Below are 20,658 nucleotides of genomic sequence, written 5' to 3'. Positions count from 1 at the left end.
TATGAGTTTTTTTGAGAAAATGAAAGCTCAGATGGGCCGATCTGGAATCTTGCTCCTTGTGAGGTCATAAGGAGCAAGGTTACCTCCCCTGTCTCTGCTTTGCCCGCCCAGAGAACTGATTTTCAGATATAACAAAACATTCTATACAAAAGTCAAAATAAGAGAACGGTCTGATAAAATAAACTTAATTTTGTAATTAAAGATATTGTTTTTTCTTTTGTATGCTGTGACTCATCATGCAACCCCTGTGATTTATCTTTGGACCCTTTGGGGGCTACTGACCCCTAGGTTTGGACCCAATGCTTTTCACGGTATATAACAAGCTTCCATATAGTAACAAAAAACATCTTTGCTCTGTGAGCCACAGCACAGAATTGTTTTGCTTTGCTTATATACCACACATGATCATTTGTTTGTTTCAACACATGCATCAAATCAAGCAGTTTGTATTTAGTGATCCAACATGACACAATGTAGTGTTACACCCCTACAATGGTCGGATGTAGAGGATGGGGGGAGTTGAGCAGTGCCGGTGAAGGCTGCAGACCAGAGAGTGAAGGCTTAAATGGTGGTCTGTAGCCATGGGGGGGCTTGAAGGCTGACATCAGTGTTTTGAATTTGATATGAGCAGCCATTAGCAGCCAGTGGAGTACAGATAAGAGAGGAGTTATGAGAGAGTTTAGAGGGGTTGAAGTTGAAACGAGCTGGAGCGCTCTGGATGAGCATGGAGGGCGTAAGAGGCCGCACCATTGTGTTGTTTTTTTCTGGTCCTCTGACAGCTGTCAGTGTCTTACCATATTGCCACGTTTCACTAGAAACATTTTTGTAATGTTTTCTATGTGTAAAATAGGGCAGATTAAGCACAGCTTTGAATTAAATTACAATATTAAAGCAGAACCTAGTTCCTGGACTCAAGTTAGTATGACATTTGTGAGTGCTGAGAATAGAAACCTAAAAGCTGCCAGTGCTCCGGCACCTGATTTCAAATGTCACTTCTGTTCTGGACCATAAGAAATGGAGTGTTTATAACTTCTTAGTATTTAAATGTTTTACAACATTTTATGAATAAATCATACTTTACAGTGTAAAATGCCTTAATGACATTTTTTTCCCCCATATCTGTATTCAACAATGGCATGGTTGTCTAGTTTGCAGTCGAATAAGCCATCATAACACAAGCAGACATGTTTTTATTTCAAGTAGACTTCTGCATACATTATATGCTAAATAAGGAACTGAAAGAGAGATAACCCTAAATCTTTAAGTGACATGGACATAAATTCAATAAAACATCTGAGATTGGAAGTACCCACTTTAAAACCCCAGTTACATACAATACCACCTGTTTCTGTGACTCGCGTATTATTATTATTATATATCAGATGTAAAGAGCTGCTGGACTTCCTACATATTGTGGCTGATGTTCCACCTCACATCTAAGAGGGTTTCAATTAATCCATTTTTATTTGTCACATGAAATTGTCCGAGGTACAATTCCAGTGAAATCTAATCCTTTCAGCTCCTTCTTAACTTTTGCATGATTCATAATAGAATGTGTGGAGAGATGGCAGGGGGGCAGTTTGGCAGATGTACTGATAAGAACTCTCCTATTTTATTGCACATTGATAAACTGAAAACCTGGTTCTGTTTTTGAGCTCCTGACTATACAAACAATGCATCCTAGCTCTCTTACAGTATCAGATTAGTTGGTTGTTCCTGTAAATCTACTCAGTTACTGGGATTTCACCACTGAACATGTCATGTCCTCAACTTTTTGGTTTATTTGTCAGACAATGAAAGGGCATTGAGAAGGTGTATTAAATACAAACTTGGCAACAAATGGCGCTCTTCTTCATTCCTGGAATGGAAACTAGTCTACTAGCTATCAGATTCTTTATAGACACTGAAGAGCTTTTTTGACGCACAAACAATAGCTGCACTCAAAAGCAAGCTTCACTGAGCCTTAACACAGCAAGGTAAAACTCTCTTTCAAGGCACATTTTGTCTATTCAATCATTGTGCCATAGACACTGCAGTATATGAGACAGACGTTTCTTTGTCAGTCGTCGCGCAGCCCGAGAGCCAGCACCATCGGGAGCCCGACCCCAAGGATCAGAGTGAGGCTCTCCAGGAGCCCCAGGTGCCGCTGATGGTGGGCCTCGGCTCCAGTGTGCGGCTGGAGGTCCGGGGGAGTTTGGTCCATCCTGCTGCTGCTGCTGACCTCAGGAAGAACATGCACTGTGGCCACGTAGAGGAAAGTGCCAGCTGAGAAGAGCATTGCCACACCTGTCGCACTGAGCTGGTTCTGAGATGAACTGCCAGACTGCAGACACAAACACATCAAATCAAATCGTTACCGAACCACTAGCTGAAACTGTATAGCAGGACACAAGATGGCTGATATGTGCTTTCTTACTGCATGTAATATGAAGTAAGTGGGGATGGCAAGTACAGGTGCTGCAGCTGAAAAGGCCAGTAAATGCCCCTGAATGTACTTCTTTTCAAGGCCTGCATGCATCAGAAAGGAGACCAGACCAAAAGCTGCAGGTGCCTGAGAGATTAGTAAGATGGTCAGGTCTTATTATCATTTTTATTACAACTTGTTTGTGATTGGTACTAGTGTATATTTCACTGAAATGTTCTGTCAGGGAATCGTACCTTGTGTAGAATCACAGCTAAAAATACTATAACTTGCACTGTCACTTGTCCCGTGGCTACAGCTGCTCCCACAGCGAATCCATCCGCTTTAAGAAAAACAAAAGTCTTATTAATGGTCACAGATATAGACTTCTTCAATTGTTCATTTTCTTTACAACATTAGATCAAACTGATGCATGAGTCTGGTTTTGCTGCGATACATGCCAATTTTCCCAGATTGGACTATAAAGTTGAAGCTTAAGCCTCCAGGAGTCCCTATTGACTCAGAAAAAAGTAGTTCATTTAAAACATAAAAGACTCAAACAGTGAAGGAATCACATGCTGAATCACATGAGGAAATGAACAACTCCAGAGCTCTGTGGCCTGGAACTCTCTGAAATATCTTGAGCAAACACAAGTCATAATACAAGAAATTTAATGGTAAATAAATACCTGCAGCATGAATGAGCAGCCCCAAAGTAGCTGTGATGCCAACACTGTTAGGCAAACGAGTTGTTCGGCCTGAAATGAGACATTTGCACGTGTTGTGGTTATAAATAAAAAGGTACGTGTGTAGATTTCACATGAATGAAAATGAAAAAGCCAACTTGCCGCGCATGGAAAAGTAACTTCCGATCTGATCCACTACAAACATCAAGGTGAACCCGGAAGTTAAAGCCACCCCAATAAAGAACCGAGGTGGAGGGCCTCTCTCTGTGGAAGTTGCATTTCTATTTATTTCACTGGCATTCAGACTGGATGGCACATCAGAGGATGAGGATGCTGCAGAGAGAAGATGAAGGACGGGAAGAGCTTTTGATCAAATCCACATAAAAGACAAAGCAGAGCAGCAATTATGAGCCTGCTCTCATCACCCGTGCGCTTCATCACTCATCTCAAAGGGTTACAAGTGGAGGCTACATTCAGTGCGTGAGGATGGCGTGGATTAGGTTTGATCAGTTGGCAACTATAGGCGTCTGCTCACCTCTCCATGATTCTTCCAGTAAGCCCACTCCTTCTGGGATGGTGATGGCCAGTGCTGTCCCACACAGGAGTCCTGCTCCCAGGATGGAGACAAACCGCAGGCTTTTCTGGGGATCAACACGTGGTTCACAGCTGATCAGTAGGATGCTTCCCCACAGTGATGTATTTGACAGACCTAACTGGCTGGAGCGATTTCTCAAGATTTTCATAATAATAAGCAATTGCTGTTCATTAATAAGAACTCCTTAAACATTATCTACGGTGTAAACCATTGGAACGCAGCCTGGCACACATCAAGAATAAACACTGCAGAATAAAATAAAGTTTGATTCAATCAATTGCGGCATCGTGACTAAATAATGACTGTTTGGAAAAGCTGCCGGCTGAAGATTAGCAATCAGACACTTACCTCAGAGAGTCTGAACAACAGTGGAATGAATCCAAGTGCAAAACAACCTACAAACATCGCAACCGATATAAAAGTGATAGTCAACCCCCCGTCCATGACTTCTTCTTCTTCTGCTCCTTCTTCTTCACATTAGTGACTCAGTGACACTGAAAGCTGACAGATGTGTTCTCATGGTGTCGATGGATTTCATTGTTTTTGCATTATAAAAGCAATGCGTGCTGCCTTTCCACGTCGCACCTCGGTCTCCCGTTACACCACAGCAGCTCTTCCCTCTCAAGCAGCACCCAGTGTCGGACACAGAGAACTGCACCCCCCCCCGTCCCCGTCAACAACACCTGTCCTCCAGTCATCTACCTCGATTCTTCAAAATATGGCCATCAGGCATCCAAACTACATTTTAGTTGTCAGTGGTTCCCAACTTCGGGGTCGACATCCCCAGGAGTAGCTAGATAAATCCGAGGGGTCCAAAGATTTTTAACATTACATTATTTAATTTTGTTAACCTTTTATAGTTAATTATTAGATAGTTTTACCTCTTTAGGCCTCTAAAAAATACAATACAGAAAACAATCTATGGTTAAAGTGTTCACAACCAGTAGAAATATCAACCTGAAAACTATTTATACCTATTCATACAATTCATGTGTTCACACTGGAAAAGTGACCAAATAGACCGATAGACAGCATGTATATGTATATATATATATATATATATATATATATATATATATATATATATATATATATATATATATATATATATATATATATATATATATATATATATATACATATATATATGTATGTATGTATATATGTATGTATATACTGTATATACACATATATATATACATACACATATATATACATACACATATATATACATAGATATATATATATATCACACTTTTCTTTGTGAGGTTTGATTGGCAGTCGCAGTTTGATAACAATCAAATGTTGAGGTTTCTTTCTGCTGTTGTCAGTATGAAATTGCTTTAAGTCACAAGCCAAAAAGTGAGTCTTTTTAACTTTTGCTGAACAGCAGTCATGTGGCCACATTAGTAATTATAACGTCTGTTACAGTAGAATGGTAAATGCTAAACATTGAGTTATAAAGCAAACTGAGTAATGTCGATTATACAGCAACATCTATCAAAAATTGCAAACATTATCCACCATAAGCTACTGGCCATACTAGACCAAGTAAGGCTGTAGCTACAAAATCCCTGAGTGGAGTGAATTGAACAGTAGTGTGTGTAATTCTTTGTGACAGCATTTCTTTGCTTTAAGTGACTATACCATGGGGTAGTTAAAAAGAAACCCTTATTGTCAACAAACTTGATTAAATACAGATTTATTGTTCAAAGAGCTGGGTAAGGGGGGGGGGTAGCACAGATATACACAGTATACATCTGTTTGTACAGACGGCCCTTTGGAAAGAATAATAACATGAGACGGTCAAATGCTGAGATCTGCTATTGTTACATTTCCTAGCTAGAAAATTGTAAAACTATAAAAGACAAAGCACACAAAACACATTCTAATTGTGCACAGTTCTGAGACGCAGAGGCATTTTACTACCCCATTCTGAGTACATTGCAAAAACAAGAACTTATTTTAGAAAGTGCTTGGCTGTTTAGAAAAACAATCCATTTATTTTCAACGAGTCCCACTGTCTCTACAGACCTTACGAAGATAATCTAAAATAAAAAGAGATTCATCATGAGGATCCTAGACTTGGAATTGGAAAAGGCTGCCAGAAATCATTGCAACCATCAGACTGACAAACGTAGATCAAATGTAATGCCATGACATGGGACTGGAAGTTTTGTTATAGTATAAAACTTATAATTTCTGGTTAGCGAGTGAACCATACTTTTGAAGCTATGTAAATACAGCAATTATACTATTACTGTAGCCACTTTCAACTGAAAAAAAGTTGTGGAATGAACCTACATTCAGTGTTTATACACTGGAGTTGTTAGACAAGATGAGATTTTTAAGTATCTTTCTTAGGGCTTGACAGTAGATGTTATTTTGACAGGACACATTCAGAGACATCTCATAGGTATAAAAATGAAGAGGTATAAAAAACTAAAATCAAATCACCTTATCATGACTAGAAGAGCACCAGACTCAATGGTGTCAAACAATTCTCTTGTTAGTACCATAATAATATATCCATGGACAAATTATGGAAAAAGTTTAGGTTCACCATTGTCATTACACCCACAGGGGGTGTGCCCTTCTCAGCCAATCATATAAGTGAAAGTAAGATTAGTGCACAATTCCCACAATGGTTCTCTGAGCAGCTGGATAATACATTTTCTTTTCATATTATGGCCCAATAAAAATAATTGGTCCACAGTGTTAAGACTGTAGTGGTACTTTTTGCCTTGCTTTACCAACATTCTTCTCTAGGTTTAATGGGGCAGCTCATAGTGTTGTCTTGACTAAAGGAAGAAATGAAATGACAGAAATAAGAGGCTTTGATCAATCCTAAGTAATGTCATAACTGTGTGGGCACTTTGTTTCACATCATGATTTGTTACTTATGTGTTTTTAGTCTTCCTGATACCTGAAAAGAAGCCGCTTCATATGGCTGATATGGAATCATAAACACTTAATCAGTGCCAACTGCATGATGAAAATGAAGAGAACATGGAAGAGGACTGAGTGATTAGATGTAGATTAGCTCAACAAAAAAAAAAAATCAGTAGCCACCTACATTGAATGCTAATTTCAAAATCTCTACATAAAGACATAAACATATGGACAAAAAGATACAAATTAAAACAGATAGAGATAACCAGTCACAATGAGTATCATATGGAGCTGAGCCAGAAAAAAACCCCAAAGGCCTTTCTCTTCATCCTCTGAGCGACACAAAAAGGATCAGCAGGCTCCTGTCCTCCAGTCCTCCTGCAGCAGCTGTGCAAGGACTTCCCCCTAGTGGGGGCAGCATCAGTAGCAGCAGTCCAACAGTGGTCCCAACAAAGGCTCAGAGACCAAACAACAAAAAGATCTTCATCAATGTAGTGTGCCAAGATAGGAATTCTCTTCTTCCAGTTTAGGGATGTATCAAGCTCGATAGCATTTAAAAGTCAATGCCTACAAATAAATACCATGTCAAAAAGGCTATTTTACAAATCCAGAGTTTTGTAGCTGTACAGTGTTGAAGCATCCAGGAGTGTTAGTAGCAATTCTTTTTTTTTTTCCTTCTATGTGTTTTTTTTGTTTTGTTTAAGGCTTTCATGACATTGGAAGAACCATTTTGAGGCCATCACATCTGCACGGACCGAGCCGTCTGGTGGTGTGGCAAAGTCACACCAGCTGCTTATTCAGGGGAAGCATTTAGTGCAGACAATTAGAGATGCTGGCAAAGGATTATAGGGAAATCCCTCCAACTTGAAGACATGCTGTACTACAGTACCTTATTGAAACTCGAGCTTATAGGACAGGTTCTCTCTTTCAAGTGCAATAATGTTAAGGAAATACAGACAGAATATCACTCCCTTACAAAACAAGAAAACTCTTAATTTTGCGCATTAATGTCTCTTTCATTCAGTGTTTTGGGGCGTGCCTCAGCTATATCGGGGCATTAGGATGTCGCTGCCCTTGCATTGTCAGGAGTCAATTCCCCTTCGCAGGAACACAGACAGAAGATGTGGTTTGGTGAGATCCAGTGAAAGTAATGTAGGAGTCCTTGAGCAACAATCCGTTCGATCCTTAGTAGACTGTGCTTAGGTTAGTGTAAAGTCCCTCGATGGAGGTTGAGATGCTTTGGAGAACTGCTGGTTCAGTTCCTAGTTTAATTCACATATTCAGTGCACTCCTCAAGTTAAACTTAGGGGATCTTTTTCTGTTCCAGGCAGTATCAGTGCCGCACTTCATTATCAATGAGGCTATCCTCACCAGACTGGAAGTCTTCATTCAGGCCGTTTTCAACATTAATTATTTCCTCGTCCTGCGAGGACCCCTGGCCGTCGTCCTCGCCACTGCCTGAACCTGCCTCCTCTGAGTTTGGGTCTTGAAGTACTTGAGCAATGTACATTTGCTGTAGGGGAGAAGATGAAATGAAATAGAATGTTAAAGTCTGATAAATATTACAGGTTTCAGGAGAAGTTCTCCTTCTGACAAAAGGTTGATTCTATGGACATATGCACACTGAAAAACATATGTTGTAATAAGGATTTTTTTTTTTTCTTTTTACTCAAAGTTCCAAGTCCAAGGCTACGGTTGAGCAACAGATGCCCTTTGCTATTGATGAAATCAACAACAAACCAAAAGCATACATTAAATGCCATTTCAAATAAATAAATATTACAAAATATAGCTGAAGTTGGAAAAAACAAAAAACATTGGACCCATTTGGTTTTGGTTATAAAAGCAGGATAACTGTTGTATTTGGTTCCTGGGTTGTATGTCATTAAATTCATTTCATCCATTTGTATTGGATGGATCCATAAAAGGCAGCAGATTTGTTTTTAGTTTTAATGTGTTTTTGCATGTCTATATGGAAGTGACTTTGTCCAGAGGTAGTGGTATCTATTTTTCCTCCCAATCATATACAATCTGGTACAACTGTTGGACTTTATCATCATGCCTTGAGAAAGCCTTGACAAAGACCTTGTGGTCAAAACTTTGAATCAGTGCTACAAGTGTGCAACACATTTCTTTCCTTTGTTGTGGACCTTTGCCTCATGTTCAGCACCTACAAACTTTGACATTCTGTCTTATGTCTTTCCCCAGTTTGATCTTGAGGCTCATACGGTTATAAAACAAACATGACTGAATACATACTGCTGCCTTGTTGGCGGAAGAAGTGCACACTGGAGGCCCATTCTCCGACCCGTCCACATCTTGGGTGTCAATCTAGGACAGAACACATGAATTTAACATAAGCAGCTGCATATAATACTGGTCTCAAATACTGGTGAATTTAGAAAACGTACCTTGTAGTTGTGAGCACTGAGATATTTAAAGTGTCCAAAGCAGACGTGAGAGAGGCAGATAATGATTGTGATGACCAAAACTATGAACGTGAACATGGATGTAGCAGCTGAAAACCCTGGGGGAGAGAAAATTTAGGGACACTTGTTTACCAGGATCTTGTACTTTACAATGCTTCAGAGACTTTAAATACATTTGGGCATTTGTTAGGAGATGAGTGGCCTGTAGATGGAGTCCTCATCTTACCAGAGCGAACAGTGGAGAAGAACAAAAGCCAAAAGAGACAGAGAATAGGAGCAGCCACCACTTGGTTGACCGCTCCAGAATGGATCTTCTTGTCCAGTTTGGAGGGCAGATAGGCGTAGTACATGTTGTACCGGTCTGCTAGGTGCTTCAGCAGCATGTACATCAGCCCTGCACAGAGAAAGGAGACAAAACACTTAGTGGAACTAATCCAATTAGGCCTGCTGATAAGCTTCTGTATAAAGAACAGAGCCACTGAATGCTCCCTGCCATCTGTATGTTTCTCCTGCAGTAATGTAATAAGCACACTATCTTGAGATGTGAAACAGCACTAACCCCAGCAAGGGTAATAAATGACAGAACTCACCAAAGGGAACAATGATTGGGCAGGTGATGCTGTAGGTCATTACCACAGTGAAGACACACATTATCCAGGCATAAGCTGCACCAAACTGGAACTCATAGGCTTGGTGCTATGAAGACACAATTACAGGATATTAAAATCAAAATCCAAAATCTTAACATCCTAATTTCGATATCTACATCACTTGAAGCCGATCAAGACAAAAAAAATTATATTTACAACCTAAATTCATAGCAGAGATTCACATGTATTATGAATTTTATTAAATGAATGCTTCGGCTTTGTGAAGGTTGGGATAGAGTTAATTATATCCAGCTATTAATTATTAAACTAAACTACTTCATGGGTCATGGACCCATACATTATGTCAACTTGGTAAGCAGGGGACATGCTAACCTTCTTGACATTCATGGACCCATACATTATGTCAACTTGGTAAGCAGGGGACACACTAACCTTCTTGACATTCCTCCTCTCTGCTACAGAGCGAGCCAGGCAGAGGCGGATCATGTACATAAGTAGACCGGGAATCCTCAGCAAGTCCATGGCATTACCAATGAATGCTGACGCAATGACATAGTTCACAAAGAAGGCTCCATTGTCAGGAAGGAACACACACCTAAAGAGCAAAGAAAAAAGTCACCATCACTCAAAGACTGGAGTCTCATATTGAAGTTTGAAAAATGCATTATTCAATAATAATAATAATAATAATAATAATAATAATAATAATAATTCTTCTTCTTATTATTATTATTATTATTCATAAAATAATAATAATTGAATCCATAAAATGATGCTACTTACTCAAATCTCACTTTAGCATCTGCCAAAAATCTTTTGTCAAAAAGCCAGCGGAAGAAAACATCCAAACTGCAAAAAGATACAAGGAAGAGAAGGAATCCGATCAAATCTTTAGGCTGACAAAAATGAATGTACATGTGCAGCTCTACATTTCATTGCGTATAAAAAAAAGTATCTTATACCTGCTGAGTCCTAGGGAGGGCAGCAACAGGACCATGAAGATCAAGAAAGTGTAGCATTTATGCATTGTGGTCCTGTTCTCTCCTGACCTGTAAGGCCAAAAGAAAAGAAAAAAAAAAGATAAAACAATGAGCACACTCAAACTAAACCTCAAATGGGAAAAAATATGACTCTGAATATGCTGAATTATTGACTGCAGAAAGTGTAAACCATACCGGGTCCAGTGGGCTTCGAAGAAGGCAGAGTAGTAGACTATAGTAGGAAGTAAGGCGGAGAAGGACCACAGTAGGAGGGTGGGGAAGAACTGGGTGATGATTGGATTCTGGAGGACAGATCAGAGAGACATGGACATGTTGTGTCAAGGATTGAGAAATGAATTCCTGTGCCTCTGCAACAACATGCAGAGTTGTGATGGCATGGACTTAAACGCTCAGTACGGCAATTATGAGGATTTCTGAACTGACTGCCTTCCTTTATACAAAGAAAGTCATAAATGAAACCCTCACATTTAGGTACTCCACTGGTTTGGTAACATTGAACTTGTCCATTGTGGAGATGATGATGGCCGGGGTAGTGAGGAAGAAGAGGAGGAGGAAGAGGACAAGGTTGATGATCAAGCAGCGGAACCACCAAACGAATCCTCCCACTGACAGATGCTCCCTGTGGGATGAAGGTTATGTAGCGGTTAGATTGACTCTGGGCGATGACCCGCGGTTATGGACACAGCTGGCCAGTAAACTGATACTGCAGAGTGAGAAAGTCTCTTCAAAATGGACTAAAGTCTAATTATTCCTCAGCGTAATATTATTAGTAATACAAATCCACAAGTCTGTGTTTGTAGAATTTATTTGCAGTATTTGCATTGAGTACTTCTATTTTGCCAAAAATGTAACAACCCTTTAGAATTGATGCAGTTATGAATTGAATAATGGAAAAGAAATATGTTTATTCAGCCCAGTTTGTGGACAGAATGTGTGACCTGAATGTGCTCTTACCAGTAGACATTTTGGGGATCTGGGGCGTAGCTGACACTCCAGTTCTGTGTGTGGAGTTTGCCGCTGAATTGAGAGCTCTTGGGCTCCTGACGACACTGACAGCCCTGACACTTGCAAGCGTTAAAGTCTTTCAAGATTCTAAAAGAGACAGCAATCCAAACAAAGTACAGACATTACAGTGGGTCAAGAGCTAAATCATTTGTAAAACCAATGTCCCATTTACAAATTTCACCACATGTAAATGTACTTACATGGCAGTTATGGACTCGTTCTGGAAGGTGACAAAGGCCATTCCTAAGGGCTTCCCGTTCACCTTTTCTCTCTCCTTCCTGTAGTCATCTTTCAGTTGTGCCTCCAGCTTGGTATAGTAGCTTACTGCCTCTTCCTGTGAAGGACAAGGAAATCCAAGTCAGAGTCAGTGAGTTTTGTTTTAAGTTTAAGTTTAATCCCAATAGATACTGCAGTAATAGTGTAATATAAATATCATCAAATCAATATGTCAGTTATGACTGCAACTTTGAAGTACAGAACAGTTTGCACAAGGAGTGTGACTTAAACATGGTTTACGAATGATGTAAAAATATATGGTTTGGTGGATTTTCTCGGAGCAGGTACATGGGGGTTACATTGCTTATACTACATTTCTCCAGCTTAGCCCCGATTCTCTACATGAATCTATAAATGGACTTTAAAATCAGATCAGATTATCTTCCCCTCAATAATGCTCTTGGTATCAGCTTGCAAACACATTTCAGGAGTGTGTTGTATTGAGATATAGCTACAATACATCAGTCTGACCTGCTCACAGCCTTTGATGATGCAACAGCAAAGGTGTCCGCAGGGCTTTGGATTGATCATGGTGGTAATATGCTCCTTGGCCTGCAGGTCAAGGAAGAATTTCTTGCTGCGCTCGGTCTTCTTTCTGCATGCAAAACGTCAGCTATGTCAGACTGAAGAAGGACTACTTCACTAAAACAAGCTCAGGTCCTGGAGCCAAGTTCATACCAACATGCTGTGAAAGGGCAAATACACACACTCGCTCACTTATGGTTAAAACATTAAGTTAACATTACCTTTCAGAGTTGAGATACATCAGCCTGGCCACATTGTAACAGATACGAGCTTCCAGTACAACGCAGGTTTCATACGCCTGCCTTTCAGGGAGGGAGAAAGTCAAAAACGGGATAAGTTTAAACATGCAGACATGCAGACATGCAGCAAAGCATCGCGGATCGGAACCGAACCCACGGTTGCTGTGGCGAGGACTGAGCCTCTGTATATGGGCGCACTCTCTACCAGGTGAGCTACCCAGGAGCCCACAATCATACACATTCTCGACAACAGCAACGTGTATTTACAGTAGATGACATAACTCTACCACATTGCAATAACAAAGGCAAGTCACAAAAAAGGGCATGAACGCAACAGCCACAATCAGTAAAAGGATTTTGTCATTTTTCCGTTTCACTAAGTTTCTTTTTTCTCAAGCATGAAGGTCTTTTTGCAATGCAGGAGCAAAGATAACATTTTTGATTAATACCATTTGGCTGAGTAGGAGTTGAGCCCCCACCCCCTCCTCAGTCTTTGACCATATTGACACATGACTTGCATGATCCTGCTCATCTGGCTTCTATTATGGACCATTACACTTATAGGCCTGTCATTGTGTGATCCCCGCCTTATGGGCCAGCACAAGACGTGCTTTTAACAGGAAAAGGCATGGCTCTCATACACCTTAATACAGTTACTCCACAGCTCACTGCCAGCGTACCATTTTTAAAAGCAGACAGATTTTAAGAATTGTGAGACATTAACTGTGGAGCCCGGATATCAGTGATCCTGAAGAGTGCTTACTCAAAGTGTTGCTTTATCTCAGTCTCCTCTGCATATTTGGAGATTCCATTGACAAATAAAGTGCGTTTCACCTGCAGGGAAATGAAGACAGGGAAGTAATTACCAACAAAATTCAGACCTGTGTGTGTGTGTGTGTGTGTGTGTGTGTGTGTGTGTACACAAGGAGTGTATGTAAACCACGCCACCCACCAGGTCATCTTCCTTGTAGTGCATCTTGGAGGTGTGCCGTCGCATGCTGTACACAGTCAGTAACAGGTAGAGAAATGCAAAGGTGGTGTGCAGCCACAGTAGTGCATTACTGAGGAAATAAAGGGCAAAAAGGTTAAGTGAAATCATTAGAATGTAAAGCCTCAAAATAAGCCTTCATAAGTACAGAGTCTATCTATCTATCTATCTATCTATCTATCTATCTATCTATCTATCTATCGTTACGGTATAAGAATTACTCACTCTGCATCCAAATTTGCTATAGTGGTTCGCCCAAAACTATAGGCATTGTTTTCTGTAGGGAAAAGAAAAAAAGACAAGGTTGCAAAGTTTGAAGGTGGTTTAAATGTTAAGAAGAAAAATCACTGGCAGAACAAAAAAATAAAAATAAAAAAAATAAACAAACCAGCAAAGACAAATGTAATGGTGACAGGGGAGACTCACCTAGTCAAACAAAAATGTAAAGAAATACGCTTTTTTTCAAAATTTCCTCAGATTCCCTGGTAGTAAATTCCAATTAACTCACCAAGTAGGTTTCCCGAGAAGTTAACAGGCAAGATGATGCCCACAGACAGCACGCCCACCACTACCAGCAGGCCAATGATGTGGCGCTGAAAGGACAAGTAATATACTGCATCCTCACCACACTTCTCCCTTATCTCTTCATCCCTACACAGAGAACAGACCAACAAAGTCAACTGCTTAAGAGCAATTCAAAACAGAGAACATTTTCATATCCGGTTTATTCAGCGTTTCACCAATTGTTCTTATTTCCAATATGCTGCGAGTAGGTTGACTCACTTGATGCGAAAGATGGCAGTTAGCCAGGAGCAAAAGCCCTAAAAAAAGAAGAGAGCAGAGAACTGAAGGTGTACCAGTTATCGCATGCAACACACAATATATCCTAGCTGAAAGGACACTCAATTTTTTCCTGTAAGAACAATGGTATACTTACGGTGTCTCTCTGCTCAAAGTCCACAGAGCTGGAAACTGAAGTGAGACGCTCATAGCGTTCTGGTGTATCTGATGTCAAGGCAGAGGCCACACTGTATGCAGAAAACACATCACATAGCATTGGCATGATGTTACAGAACTACCTTATAGGGATGTTAGTTCTTTGTGTCTCAGGACAGTGGGATTATCATCAGTATGGAAAAGTTGACAACACAAAACACAAGCCCTGAAATGGACTGTAGAGATTCACCCTTTTATCCTGTGTGGGCTGGTCACAGGATTTGGGTTGGTTAACCAGTCAACCACAGGTACAATCTCTGCAGCCACATTTCATGCAGGATTAGGAGTCACTACTTTACACAGGTTGGGTACACCATCACTGTCAGAGGAAAGGTGGCGATAAAAAGTTAGAAGGCAAAGTTCTACAGAGAAGAACATTCACAGAGGAAACAATAGAAACCCAGTGATCATAAAGAGGCAGATTTATGGAATTTGTCCAACAGAGCCACAGGTTCCGCTGGACATAACACAGCATCAAGATTTTTATTTATTTATTTATTTATTACACATTTGATTGCACTCCCCTGGGAGGTCATGTCAATTTATACAGGACTGGGAAATATCAAGAGGACCCAGGCTCTGCTGGAATTCCTACATTGGTTCAGTGGTCATTACTACATGAAAGGATGACGTCACCCAGGGCTCTAGGACAGAGATCTTCAACAGGGGGTCCGGGGCCCCTAGGGGGGTCCTCAGAGTTAGTGCAGGGGGGCCTCCAAATTATTGTTAACTTTTTGAAAGTTCTTTTCAAAAACTAATATATCTTAACATAATTCCAACATATTTTTAGCAAATATAAAATCAGCCTATTGGTGAAAAAACATCAATGATAGGCTTACTGGCCTATAGGTAAGGTAGGCACTAAGGCCATCTACAGATACAGTTCATCCTAAGGATTCACTGGGCCACATGTGTTTTTACGTTAAAACATGATTTATAAAATCATTAGGGGTGGTACGGTTCATGAAAAAACATCCGTACCGCTCGGGCCACTTGTCTCGGTTGCAATGTAGCCTCGTGCCCATCAGGTGCCCGCATGTGACCTCAGACAGTGGGTTTACCTTTCGCGCGAAAGAAGAAGTGTGGACAAGTTACCAACAAAACGTACAGCGAAAGACCGTGCAAAATATTTTAGGCTGTCCTGCCAACCTGTATACATTTTAACATCAATGTACTGAGTCGCTGAAGAGGCTGCAGTTTAGATCCTGTCGGTTCTCTGCAGCGGGCGGGGCTGCGCAGTTCTCCCCGCGACTGACGCGCGCGCGCACACAAATACACACAGTGGATGCAGGAAAAAAACAGAGATGAGACGTATACAGGAGGACCTGACAGCTACGTTTGTTATTGTAAGTGCAATGATAAGTCCAATAAGTACTTTATCAAACCGTATGACTGTGTGTCCCAGCCCAGGCCAGGATAGGAAATTAACTAACAATGTAAATTGTTTTTATGTTTAATGTATTCTGACTTATTCAAAAGACGGAGCTTTAAGAGTTCCTCTCTTTTTCTTTTAAAGGATACATTTTTGTAAGAGCTACACTGAAGTTGGCAGTTTGATAAATGCAAGTTATTTCAATTGATATTCTGTAATATTTCAATCTTCATGTGCTAAAAAGGCACATAAGTTCCTGTATCATCAATGTCTTCCCTATTGCTGTATGAAAATCTCACCTAGCTTTCGTCAGAGATGGTCCCAATAATGTGCTTAAAGTGAAGTCAAATTCAGTTTGTGCATGATCACATGATATAACTATATAATTATTTAATACTGTATCCTACATTGTGGATAATGAAGCTATATATAATATGCTGAAGTATATTTCTGGAGTGTTAAAGATTAAAAGAAAAAAATAACAAGAACTGTACAGAACCGAAAACGGTGACCCTAAAACCGTGATACGAACCGAACCGTGGGTTTTGTGAACTGTACCACCTCTAAAAATCATGCCAACAATTATTATTTTGATAGCGTAGTATTCTATGCAAAAAAAAGGTATGGATAAAGGCTATAGGCTGCCCACACATTATTGTAGGCCCAGTTTAATATGAAACTTAATTTTAAACAATATATGTAGTATGGGGTCCCTGCTCCGTGTCTCTCAGTTAAGGGGTCCTTGGCTTAAAAAACGACGAAGACCCCTGCTCTAGGAGATCTCAGTCAGTCCTCCTCCTGCACATTCCTGTGAGAAGTCAGAATGGCTCCTCTCCACTCTATAGGACAGCACACACTGAAGCTGCACCATGTTAGGGCCTGTCTACCAACAACAACAGAACAAGGAAGCATTACCTCTCCCTGTAAGCATCCTGTCTGTGTAGCGCACTCGCACAGAAGAAGCCCGTGCTTCATAAAGAGGTCAATTCATAGATTAGCACACACAGATCTGATTAGGACAGTGAGAGAGGACAGGCACAACCAACAGTAGAAATACAAGAGTGACAAGGACAGGGAGAAGAATTAGGCACCAGGAAACGCCTGGAGGAGGAGGGAAAAAAACTAAACCATCTAAACCATAAAGAGTGAAAAACAGGCTGAAACCCACAGCGGCCTGGGCAGAGTGGACAAGAGTTATGAGTTAGGTTAACTACATAAAGGGAAAGAAGAGAAGAAAATGCGGTGAGTCTATGATATGGAGCGATAACATACTATTCCCGATCATCCAGGCGACTGTACCGTTGATCCATTCTTCTGGTGAAAAAAGAAGCAAAGCCAGTTAGCTTGGTGAAGAGGTAACGGCCCTGTTGGCCAGTGAGGGTGCTGGTTCAGAGGAAAACTGGGGAAGCATATTACAATACAGGCATACCAATGAAGGTTTCTATTCATTCTGGTATACATTTTACAGCCATATAAATGCATTTATGGCCTACAGTATATTAACCCATCATTAATTTTAGTTGAGAGACACGGCTTATGTAGCTGGAGCAACAGGCACATCAAATTAATAGTAATGTAATACCTTTTAATGATTAATCAAGCTTCCTAGTAAAAGTAACATTCATCTTTCAGATATTACAAGAATTTAAAAAGACAGACACTGATCTCAAGTCGACACAGTGTCATGAGCCAACAAACTACATTTCCTGTCTGTTACAAGTGTCCCATGCTGCCACCCCCCTCCCAATCCTCCCACCATGCTGCAACCCCATTCTCTGCTCACATGCAGCTGCAAAAATAGTGAAGCTGCAACATCACACAAAAACAGCATGAGGATGTAGGTGATGGAGCACTGTGCCGTGTACTTTCCAGGGTTCACAGTCAAAGAGGGCTGTAGAGATGTCTAAGCTCCCTCTCTCCCTACTTGCTCAGTCATCTTGTTTCACCTCGTGGTTTAAAAAGATAAAAAAGGAGCAGTGGAATCAGTCCTTGTTGACAGGCGCCTCTTTGGCGGCCTCCACACTGATTATCATTATTCGATCAGTGTGCAGACATCTCAAATTATTCCAATATATCTGGCAGCATATCATCATATTATAAATACAGTCCAGTCCAGGGCTGAGGATACAGACTGTGGCTTTTAAAGTGGTCTGGAAGAGATTTAAATTTAAAATTGATAATAGTTACTAATCATTTGTTTCTTTTCCTTGCATTTCAGGCTTATTCCAACAGAAGTCTGGCCTTCCTATCTCAAAGTGAACAAGTGACAAATCGTGACAATGTCAGAGTGCATTACTGCCATTAGAAGGAAAAACGTCTGACACTGACTTTCCGTCTGGAGTACTAACCTTGTGACGCCTGCTTCCGTCAGAAAACTAACTCCTCCCTCAGAACAAGAATACTACATTCTTCAGCGTAAACTAGCATCCAGAATGAACAGCCACCAAGTGCCAAATACTGGCAAATGATCAATAAGGGTCACCAGCCACAATGGCTAGTACCCTCCTTCTCAGACGCTAACATTTAAATGCTGACAAGGCTTTTGTCAGTGTGTCCCTTTTGACCACCGTACACCTTCTGACTACAGGCGGGCCAATCATATCAATGCCCAACAATGGCTTTGTATCCAGCAGAGACAATAAGCAGTAGGCTTTTTTGACTGCTTGGTACACTGGCTCTACAGAAAGATCTGTCTAATGCCTGGCAAGTGTTACATGCTTATTTATCTTGCAACTGAGTGTAACTAGAACATGAGGATCGATTATCAAGATGTGGAACAGTGCATTTGCCAAAATTATCTTGCGAGATGAATTCTCTTTTCTTCACAACAGATCGCAAACTACTATGTAAAATAAAAAAATAAAAAAAATGTACATTTCAAGTTGAAACCAAAAATACTAAAAAATGAGTGACATTTGACTGAGGAAAAACATACAATTAATTATTTTAGCTTTTTGTGGTTATTTAGGAAAGCACCATTTACCAAAAAGTTAACTTTGGACAATGGCATATATCAAATATGAACAATTAACCCCTGTGTATTTGGCACTTGTTAGATGTGTAAAGAAACTATGATGTTAGCAAATCAAATTTCAACCATAGTTGATATATCAGTGCATGTTGGCATAGAAAGCCTTGTTACTGGACCAATGTTTTCTAATTACCTGTCAGCGTCAGTCACCAGAGCGAGGCGCCCATAGTCCCATGCTACTTTTCTCAAGAAAGAGAACACAACCAGCAGCACCTAGAAATACAAAATAAACAGTGGCTGTCAACACCTCTAGTCCCTTTTTTTACAATACAGAGAATACAAAAGTTACATAACTGCTTGGAGGTGTAAATCACATTCCTGGAAGTATTTTACTTCAATTCTGAAAGTTGTGAAGAAAACACTGACAACAGGACTCACCAAGAAGCACATAAAGTCAAGGGCAAGGACAGTAGGCACCCCGCCGAAAGGCAAGCCCTGGAGCACTGTGCTGCTAATCCGGGCCGCGTAGCAGTAGGCCTTGAAGGTGGAATTGGGCGGCAGCGTCGTACAGCTCTCCGAATTGGGGCATCCTTGCGCCCCCAAGGTGGCCATTATTAATATCAACACTCGGTGCATTAATCACTGCAACATGTTGACAACCTGTAAAAGAAGAGACAAAGGTGTTACAAAACTAAGTACTCTGATTATTACTATTGCATTCTAGTATAATTGGTGCACTGTATGCGTCTATCATCGTAACATTCTGAAGAGTAACTTCCCCCAGAAATGGGGTGAAGCAGGAAATAACTGGAAAGCACACATCACATGGCGAGACTCTGTAACAATGTCCTTTTCTACCAAGGCTGAAATTGTTGTCTTGTCAGTCACACAGTTGCTTTTGACCACATGCATGACAACTTAAAACCACGTGGTTTCTAACCATTATACACTGTTCCTTATTTGTGGCCACTCTATGTGCAAATGACACATAGTAAACTTTGACCTGAATTCAAGGGAAATAACTGTAGTATTAAGTAAAAATGTATGCTCTGAACACCTAGGTGTTTAGGTACAGAACAGGTGTTCAGTGCTGACCACCAATTTTCCTATCTCCATCCAGTAGACAGAAAGCAATGCTGACATCCCATTGGTGACATGTTTCTAGCTGAGGGAGAAATTGAAGTCCAATAATTCACTCGCCTTTTACCTTATTTTGTCCCCCAACACCTGAAACACCTCTGGGTCTTTAGCTTGCAAGAGGTTTAACTTTAGCAGTCACTGGTGTACTATTTGTTTTGTCTTAGGGTGCGTCCAGACCAAAGAAAGCGATCCGGCGAGTTGCTGCAGGGTTGTGTGGCGGTGGGAGTGTCACGAATAGACTTTATATTTCACAATTATGGTTTTCCTTCAGATTGTTTATAAATCTCGAGGTTTCCGACCGCACATGAAGGCAGCTTCATTTCATGGAGAAAGAAAAGGGAAGGAGGGACTGTGCTTTGTGCTGGAGCTTGTTTTTTTTAACCCTCATAGGGTTTAAAACTTTCGAGAATAGAGATAGAGACAGGGATGTTCACTATTTACTGTACGGGACTGCCAAGTCTGATAGTTGGTTACAAGATTGGCCAACACAGTGTGACAATGGGTTGCGTTTCTCCAAAAGTTAAATCTGTC

The 20,658-nt window shown here is 40.6% G+C and overlaps 2 protein-coding genes across 5 annotated transcripts in view; both read right to left on the bottom strand.

The window, feature by feature from the left end:
* Nucleotides 1-1,758: 1,758 nt before the first annotated feature.
* Nucleotides 1,759-4,314, bottom strand: LOC114572152 (zinc transporter ZIP9). 2 transcript variants are annotated; one of them, XM_028603617.1, is made up of 7 exons: nucleotides 4,031-4,314; nucleotides 3,623-3,728; nucleotides 3,250-3,420; nucleotides 3,091-3,159; nucleotides 2,659-2,744; nucleotides 2,417-2,551; nucleotides 1,759-2,323 (listed from the first exon to the last, which is right to left on the bottom strand). In XM_028603617.1, exons 1-7 carry the CDS (start codon nucleotides 4,124-4,126, stop codon nucleotides 2,060-2,062), a joined length of 927 nt encoding a protein of 308 aa, XP_028459418.1. In that variant the 5' UTR covers nucleotides 4,127-4,314; the 3' UTR covers nucleotides 1,759-2,059. The 2 variants fall into 2 exon arrangements, with proteins under 2 accessions (XP_028459418.1, XP_028459417.1); XM_028603616.1 differs by lacking the exon at nucleotides 4,031-4,314 and having other exon boundaries at nucleotides 3,623-3,958.
* Nucleotides 4,315-5,994: 1,680 nt separating this feature from the next.
* The window catches only part of tmem63ba (transmembrane protein 63Ba), a 23,817-nt gene continuing 9,153 nt past the window's right edge, over nucleotides 5,995-20,658 (bottom strand). Inside the window, exons 2-24 of one of the 3 annotated variants that reach the window (XM_028603672.1) lie at nucleotides 19,426-19,647; nucleotides 19,181-19,260; nucleotides 17,289-17,330; nucleotides 14,586-14,676; nucleotides 14,432-14,469; nucleotides 14,157-14,299; nucleotides 13,874-13,925; nucleotides 13,613-13,721; nucleotides 13,424-13,494; nucleotides 12,643-12,723; nucleotides 12,368-12,491; nucleotides 11,821-11,954; nucleotides 11,570-11,707; nucleotides 11,081-11,234; nucleotides 10,790-10,896; nucleotides 10,577-10,663; nucleotides 10,398-10,463; nucleotides 10,047-10,209; nucleotides 9,594-9,699; nucleotides 9,230-9,397; nucleotides 8,986-9,101; nucleotides 8,834-8,905; nucleotides 5,995-8,087 (exon numbers count right to left, since the gene is read on the bottom strand). In XM_028603672.1, coding sequence (XP_028459473.1) covers nucleotides 7,908-8,087; nucleotides 8,834-8,905; nucleotides 8,986-9,101; nucleotides 9,230-9,397; nucleotides 9,594-9,699; nucleotides 10,047-10,209; nucleotides 10,398-10,463; nucleotides 10,577-10,663; nucleotides 10,790-10,896; nucleotides 11,081-11,234; nucleotides 11,570-11,707; nucleotides 11,821-11,954; nucleotides 12,368-12,491; nucleotides 12,643-12,723; nucleotides 13,424-13,494; nucleotides 13,613-13,721; nucleotides 13,874-13,925; nucleotides 14,157-14,299; nucleotides 14,432-14,469; nucleotides 14,586-14,676; nucleotides 17,289-17,330; nucleotides 19,181-19,260; nucleotides 19,426-19,623 — 2,520 coding nt within the window. In that variant the 5' untranslated portion in view covers nucleotides 19,624-19,647 and the 3' untranslated portion in view covers nucleotides 5,995-7,907. The remainder of the gene's footprint in view (nucleotides 8,088-8,833; nucleotides 8,906-8,985; nucleotides 9,102-9,229; nucleotides 9,398-9,593; nucleotides 9,700-10,046; nucleotides 10,210-10,397; nucleotides 10,464-10,576; nucleotides 10,664-10,789; nucleotides 10,897-11,080; nucleotides 11,235-11,569; nucleotides 11,708-11,820; nucleotides 11,955-12,367; nucleotides 12,492-12,642; nucleotides 12,724-13,423; nucleotides 13,495-13,612; nucleotides 13,722-13,873; nucleotides 13,926-14,156; nucleotides 14,300-14,431; nucleotides 14,470-14,585; nucleotides 14,677-17,288; nucleotides 17,331-19,180; nucleotides 19,261-19,425; nucleotides 19,648-20,658) is intronic. The other 2 variants (XM_028603673.1, XM_028603674.1) reach the window with 2 other exon arrangements.

The sequence above is a fragment of the Perca flavescens genome, chromosome 17 (assembly GCF_004354835.1).
Source record: "Perca flavescens isolate YP-PL-M2 chromosome 17, PFLA_1.0, whole genome shotgun sequence".
NCBI classification, from domain to species: Eukaryota; Metazoa; Chordata; class Actinopteri; order Perciformes; family Percidae; genus Perca; species Perca flavescens.
This window is presented reverse-complemented; position numbering and strand designations above follow the sequence as displayed.

What these genes read in the sequence shown, in the direction of transcription:
- LOC114572152 (XM_028603616.1), bottom strand. Translation starts at nt 3,830, where the DNA reads ATGAAAATCTTGAGAAATCGCTCCAGCCAGTTAGGTCTGTCAAATACA. An exon ending in AAGTTACTTTTCCATGCGCG is followed by an intron (nt 3,160 to 3,249) that starts GCAAGTTGGCTT and finishes GTCTCATTTCAG; the next exon opens with GCCGAACAACTCGTTTGCCT. An exon ending in CTTACTTCATATTACATGCA is followed by an intron (nt 2,324 to 2,416) that starts GTAAGAAAGCAC and finishes TTGTGTCTGCAG; the next exon opens with TCTGGCAGTTCATCTCAGAA.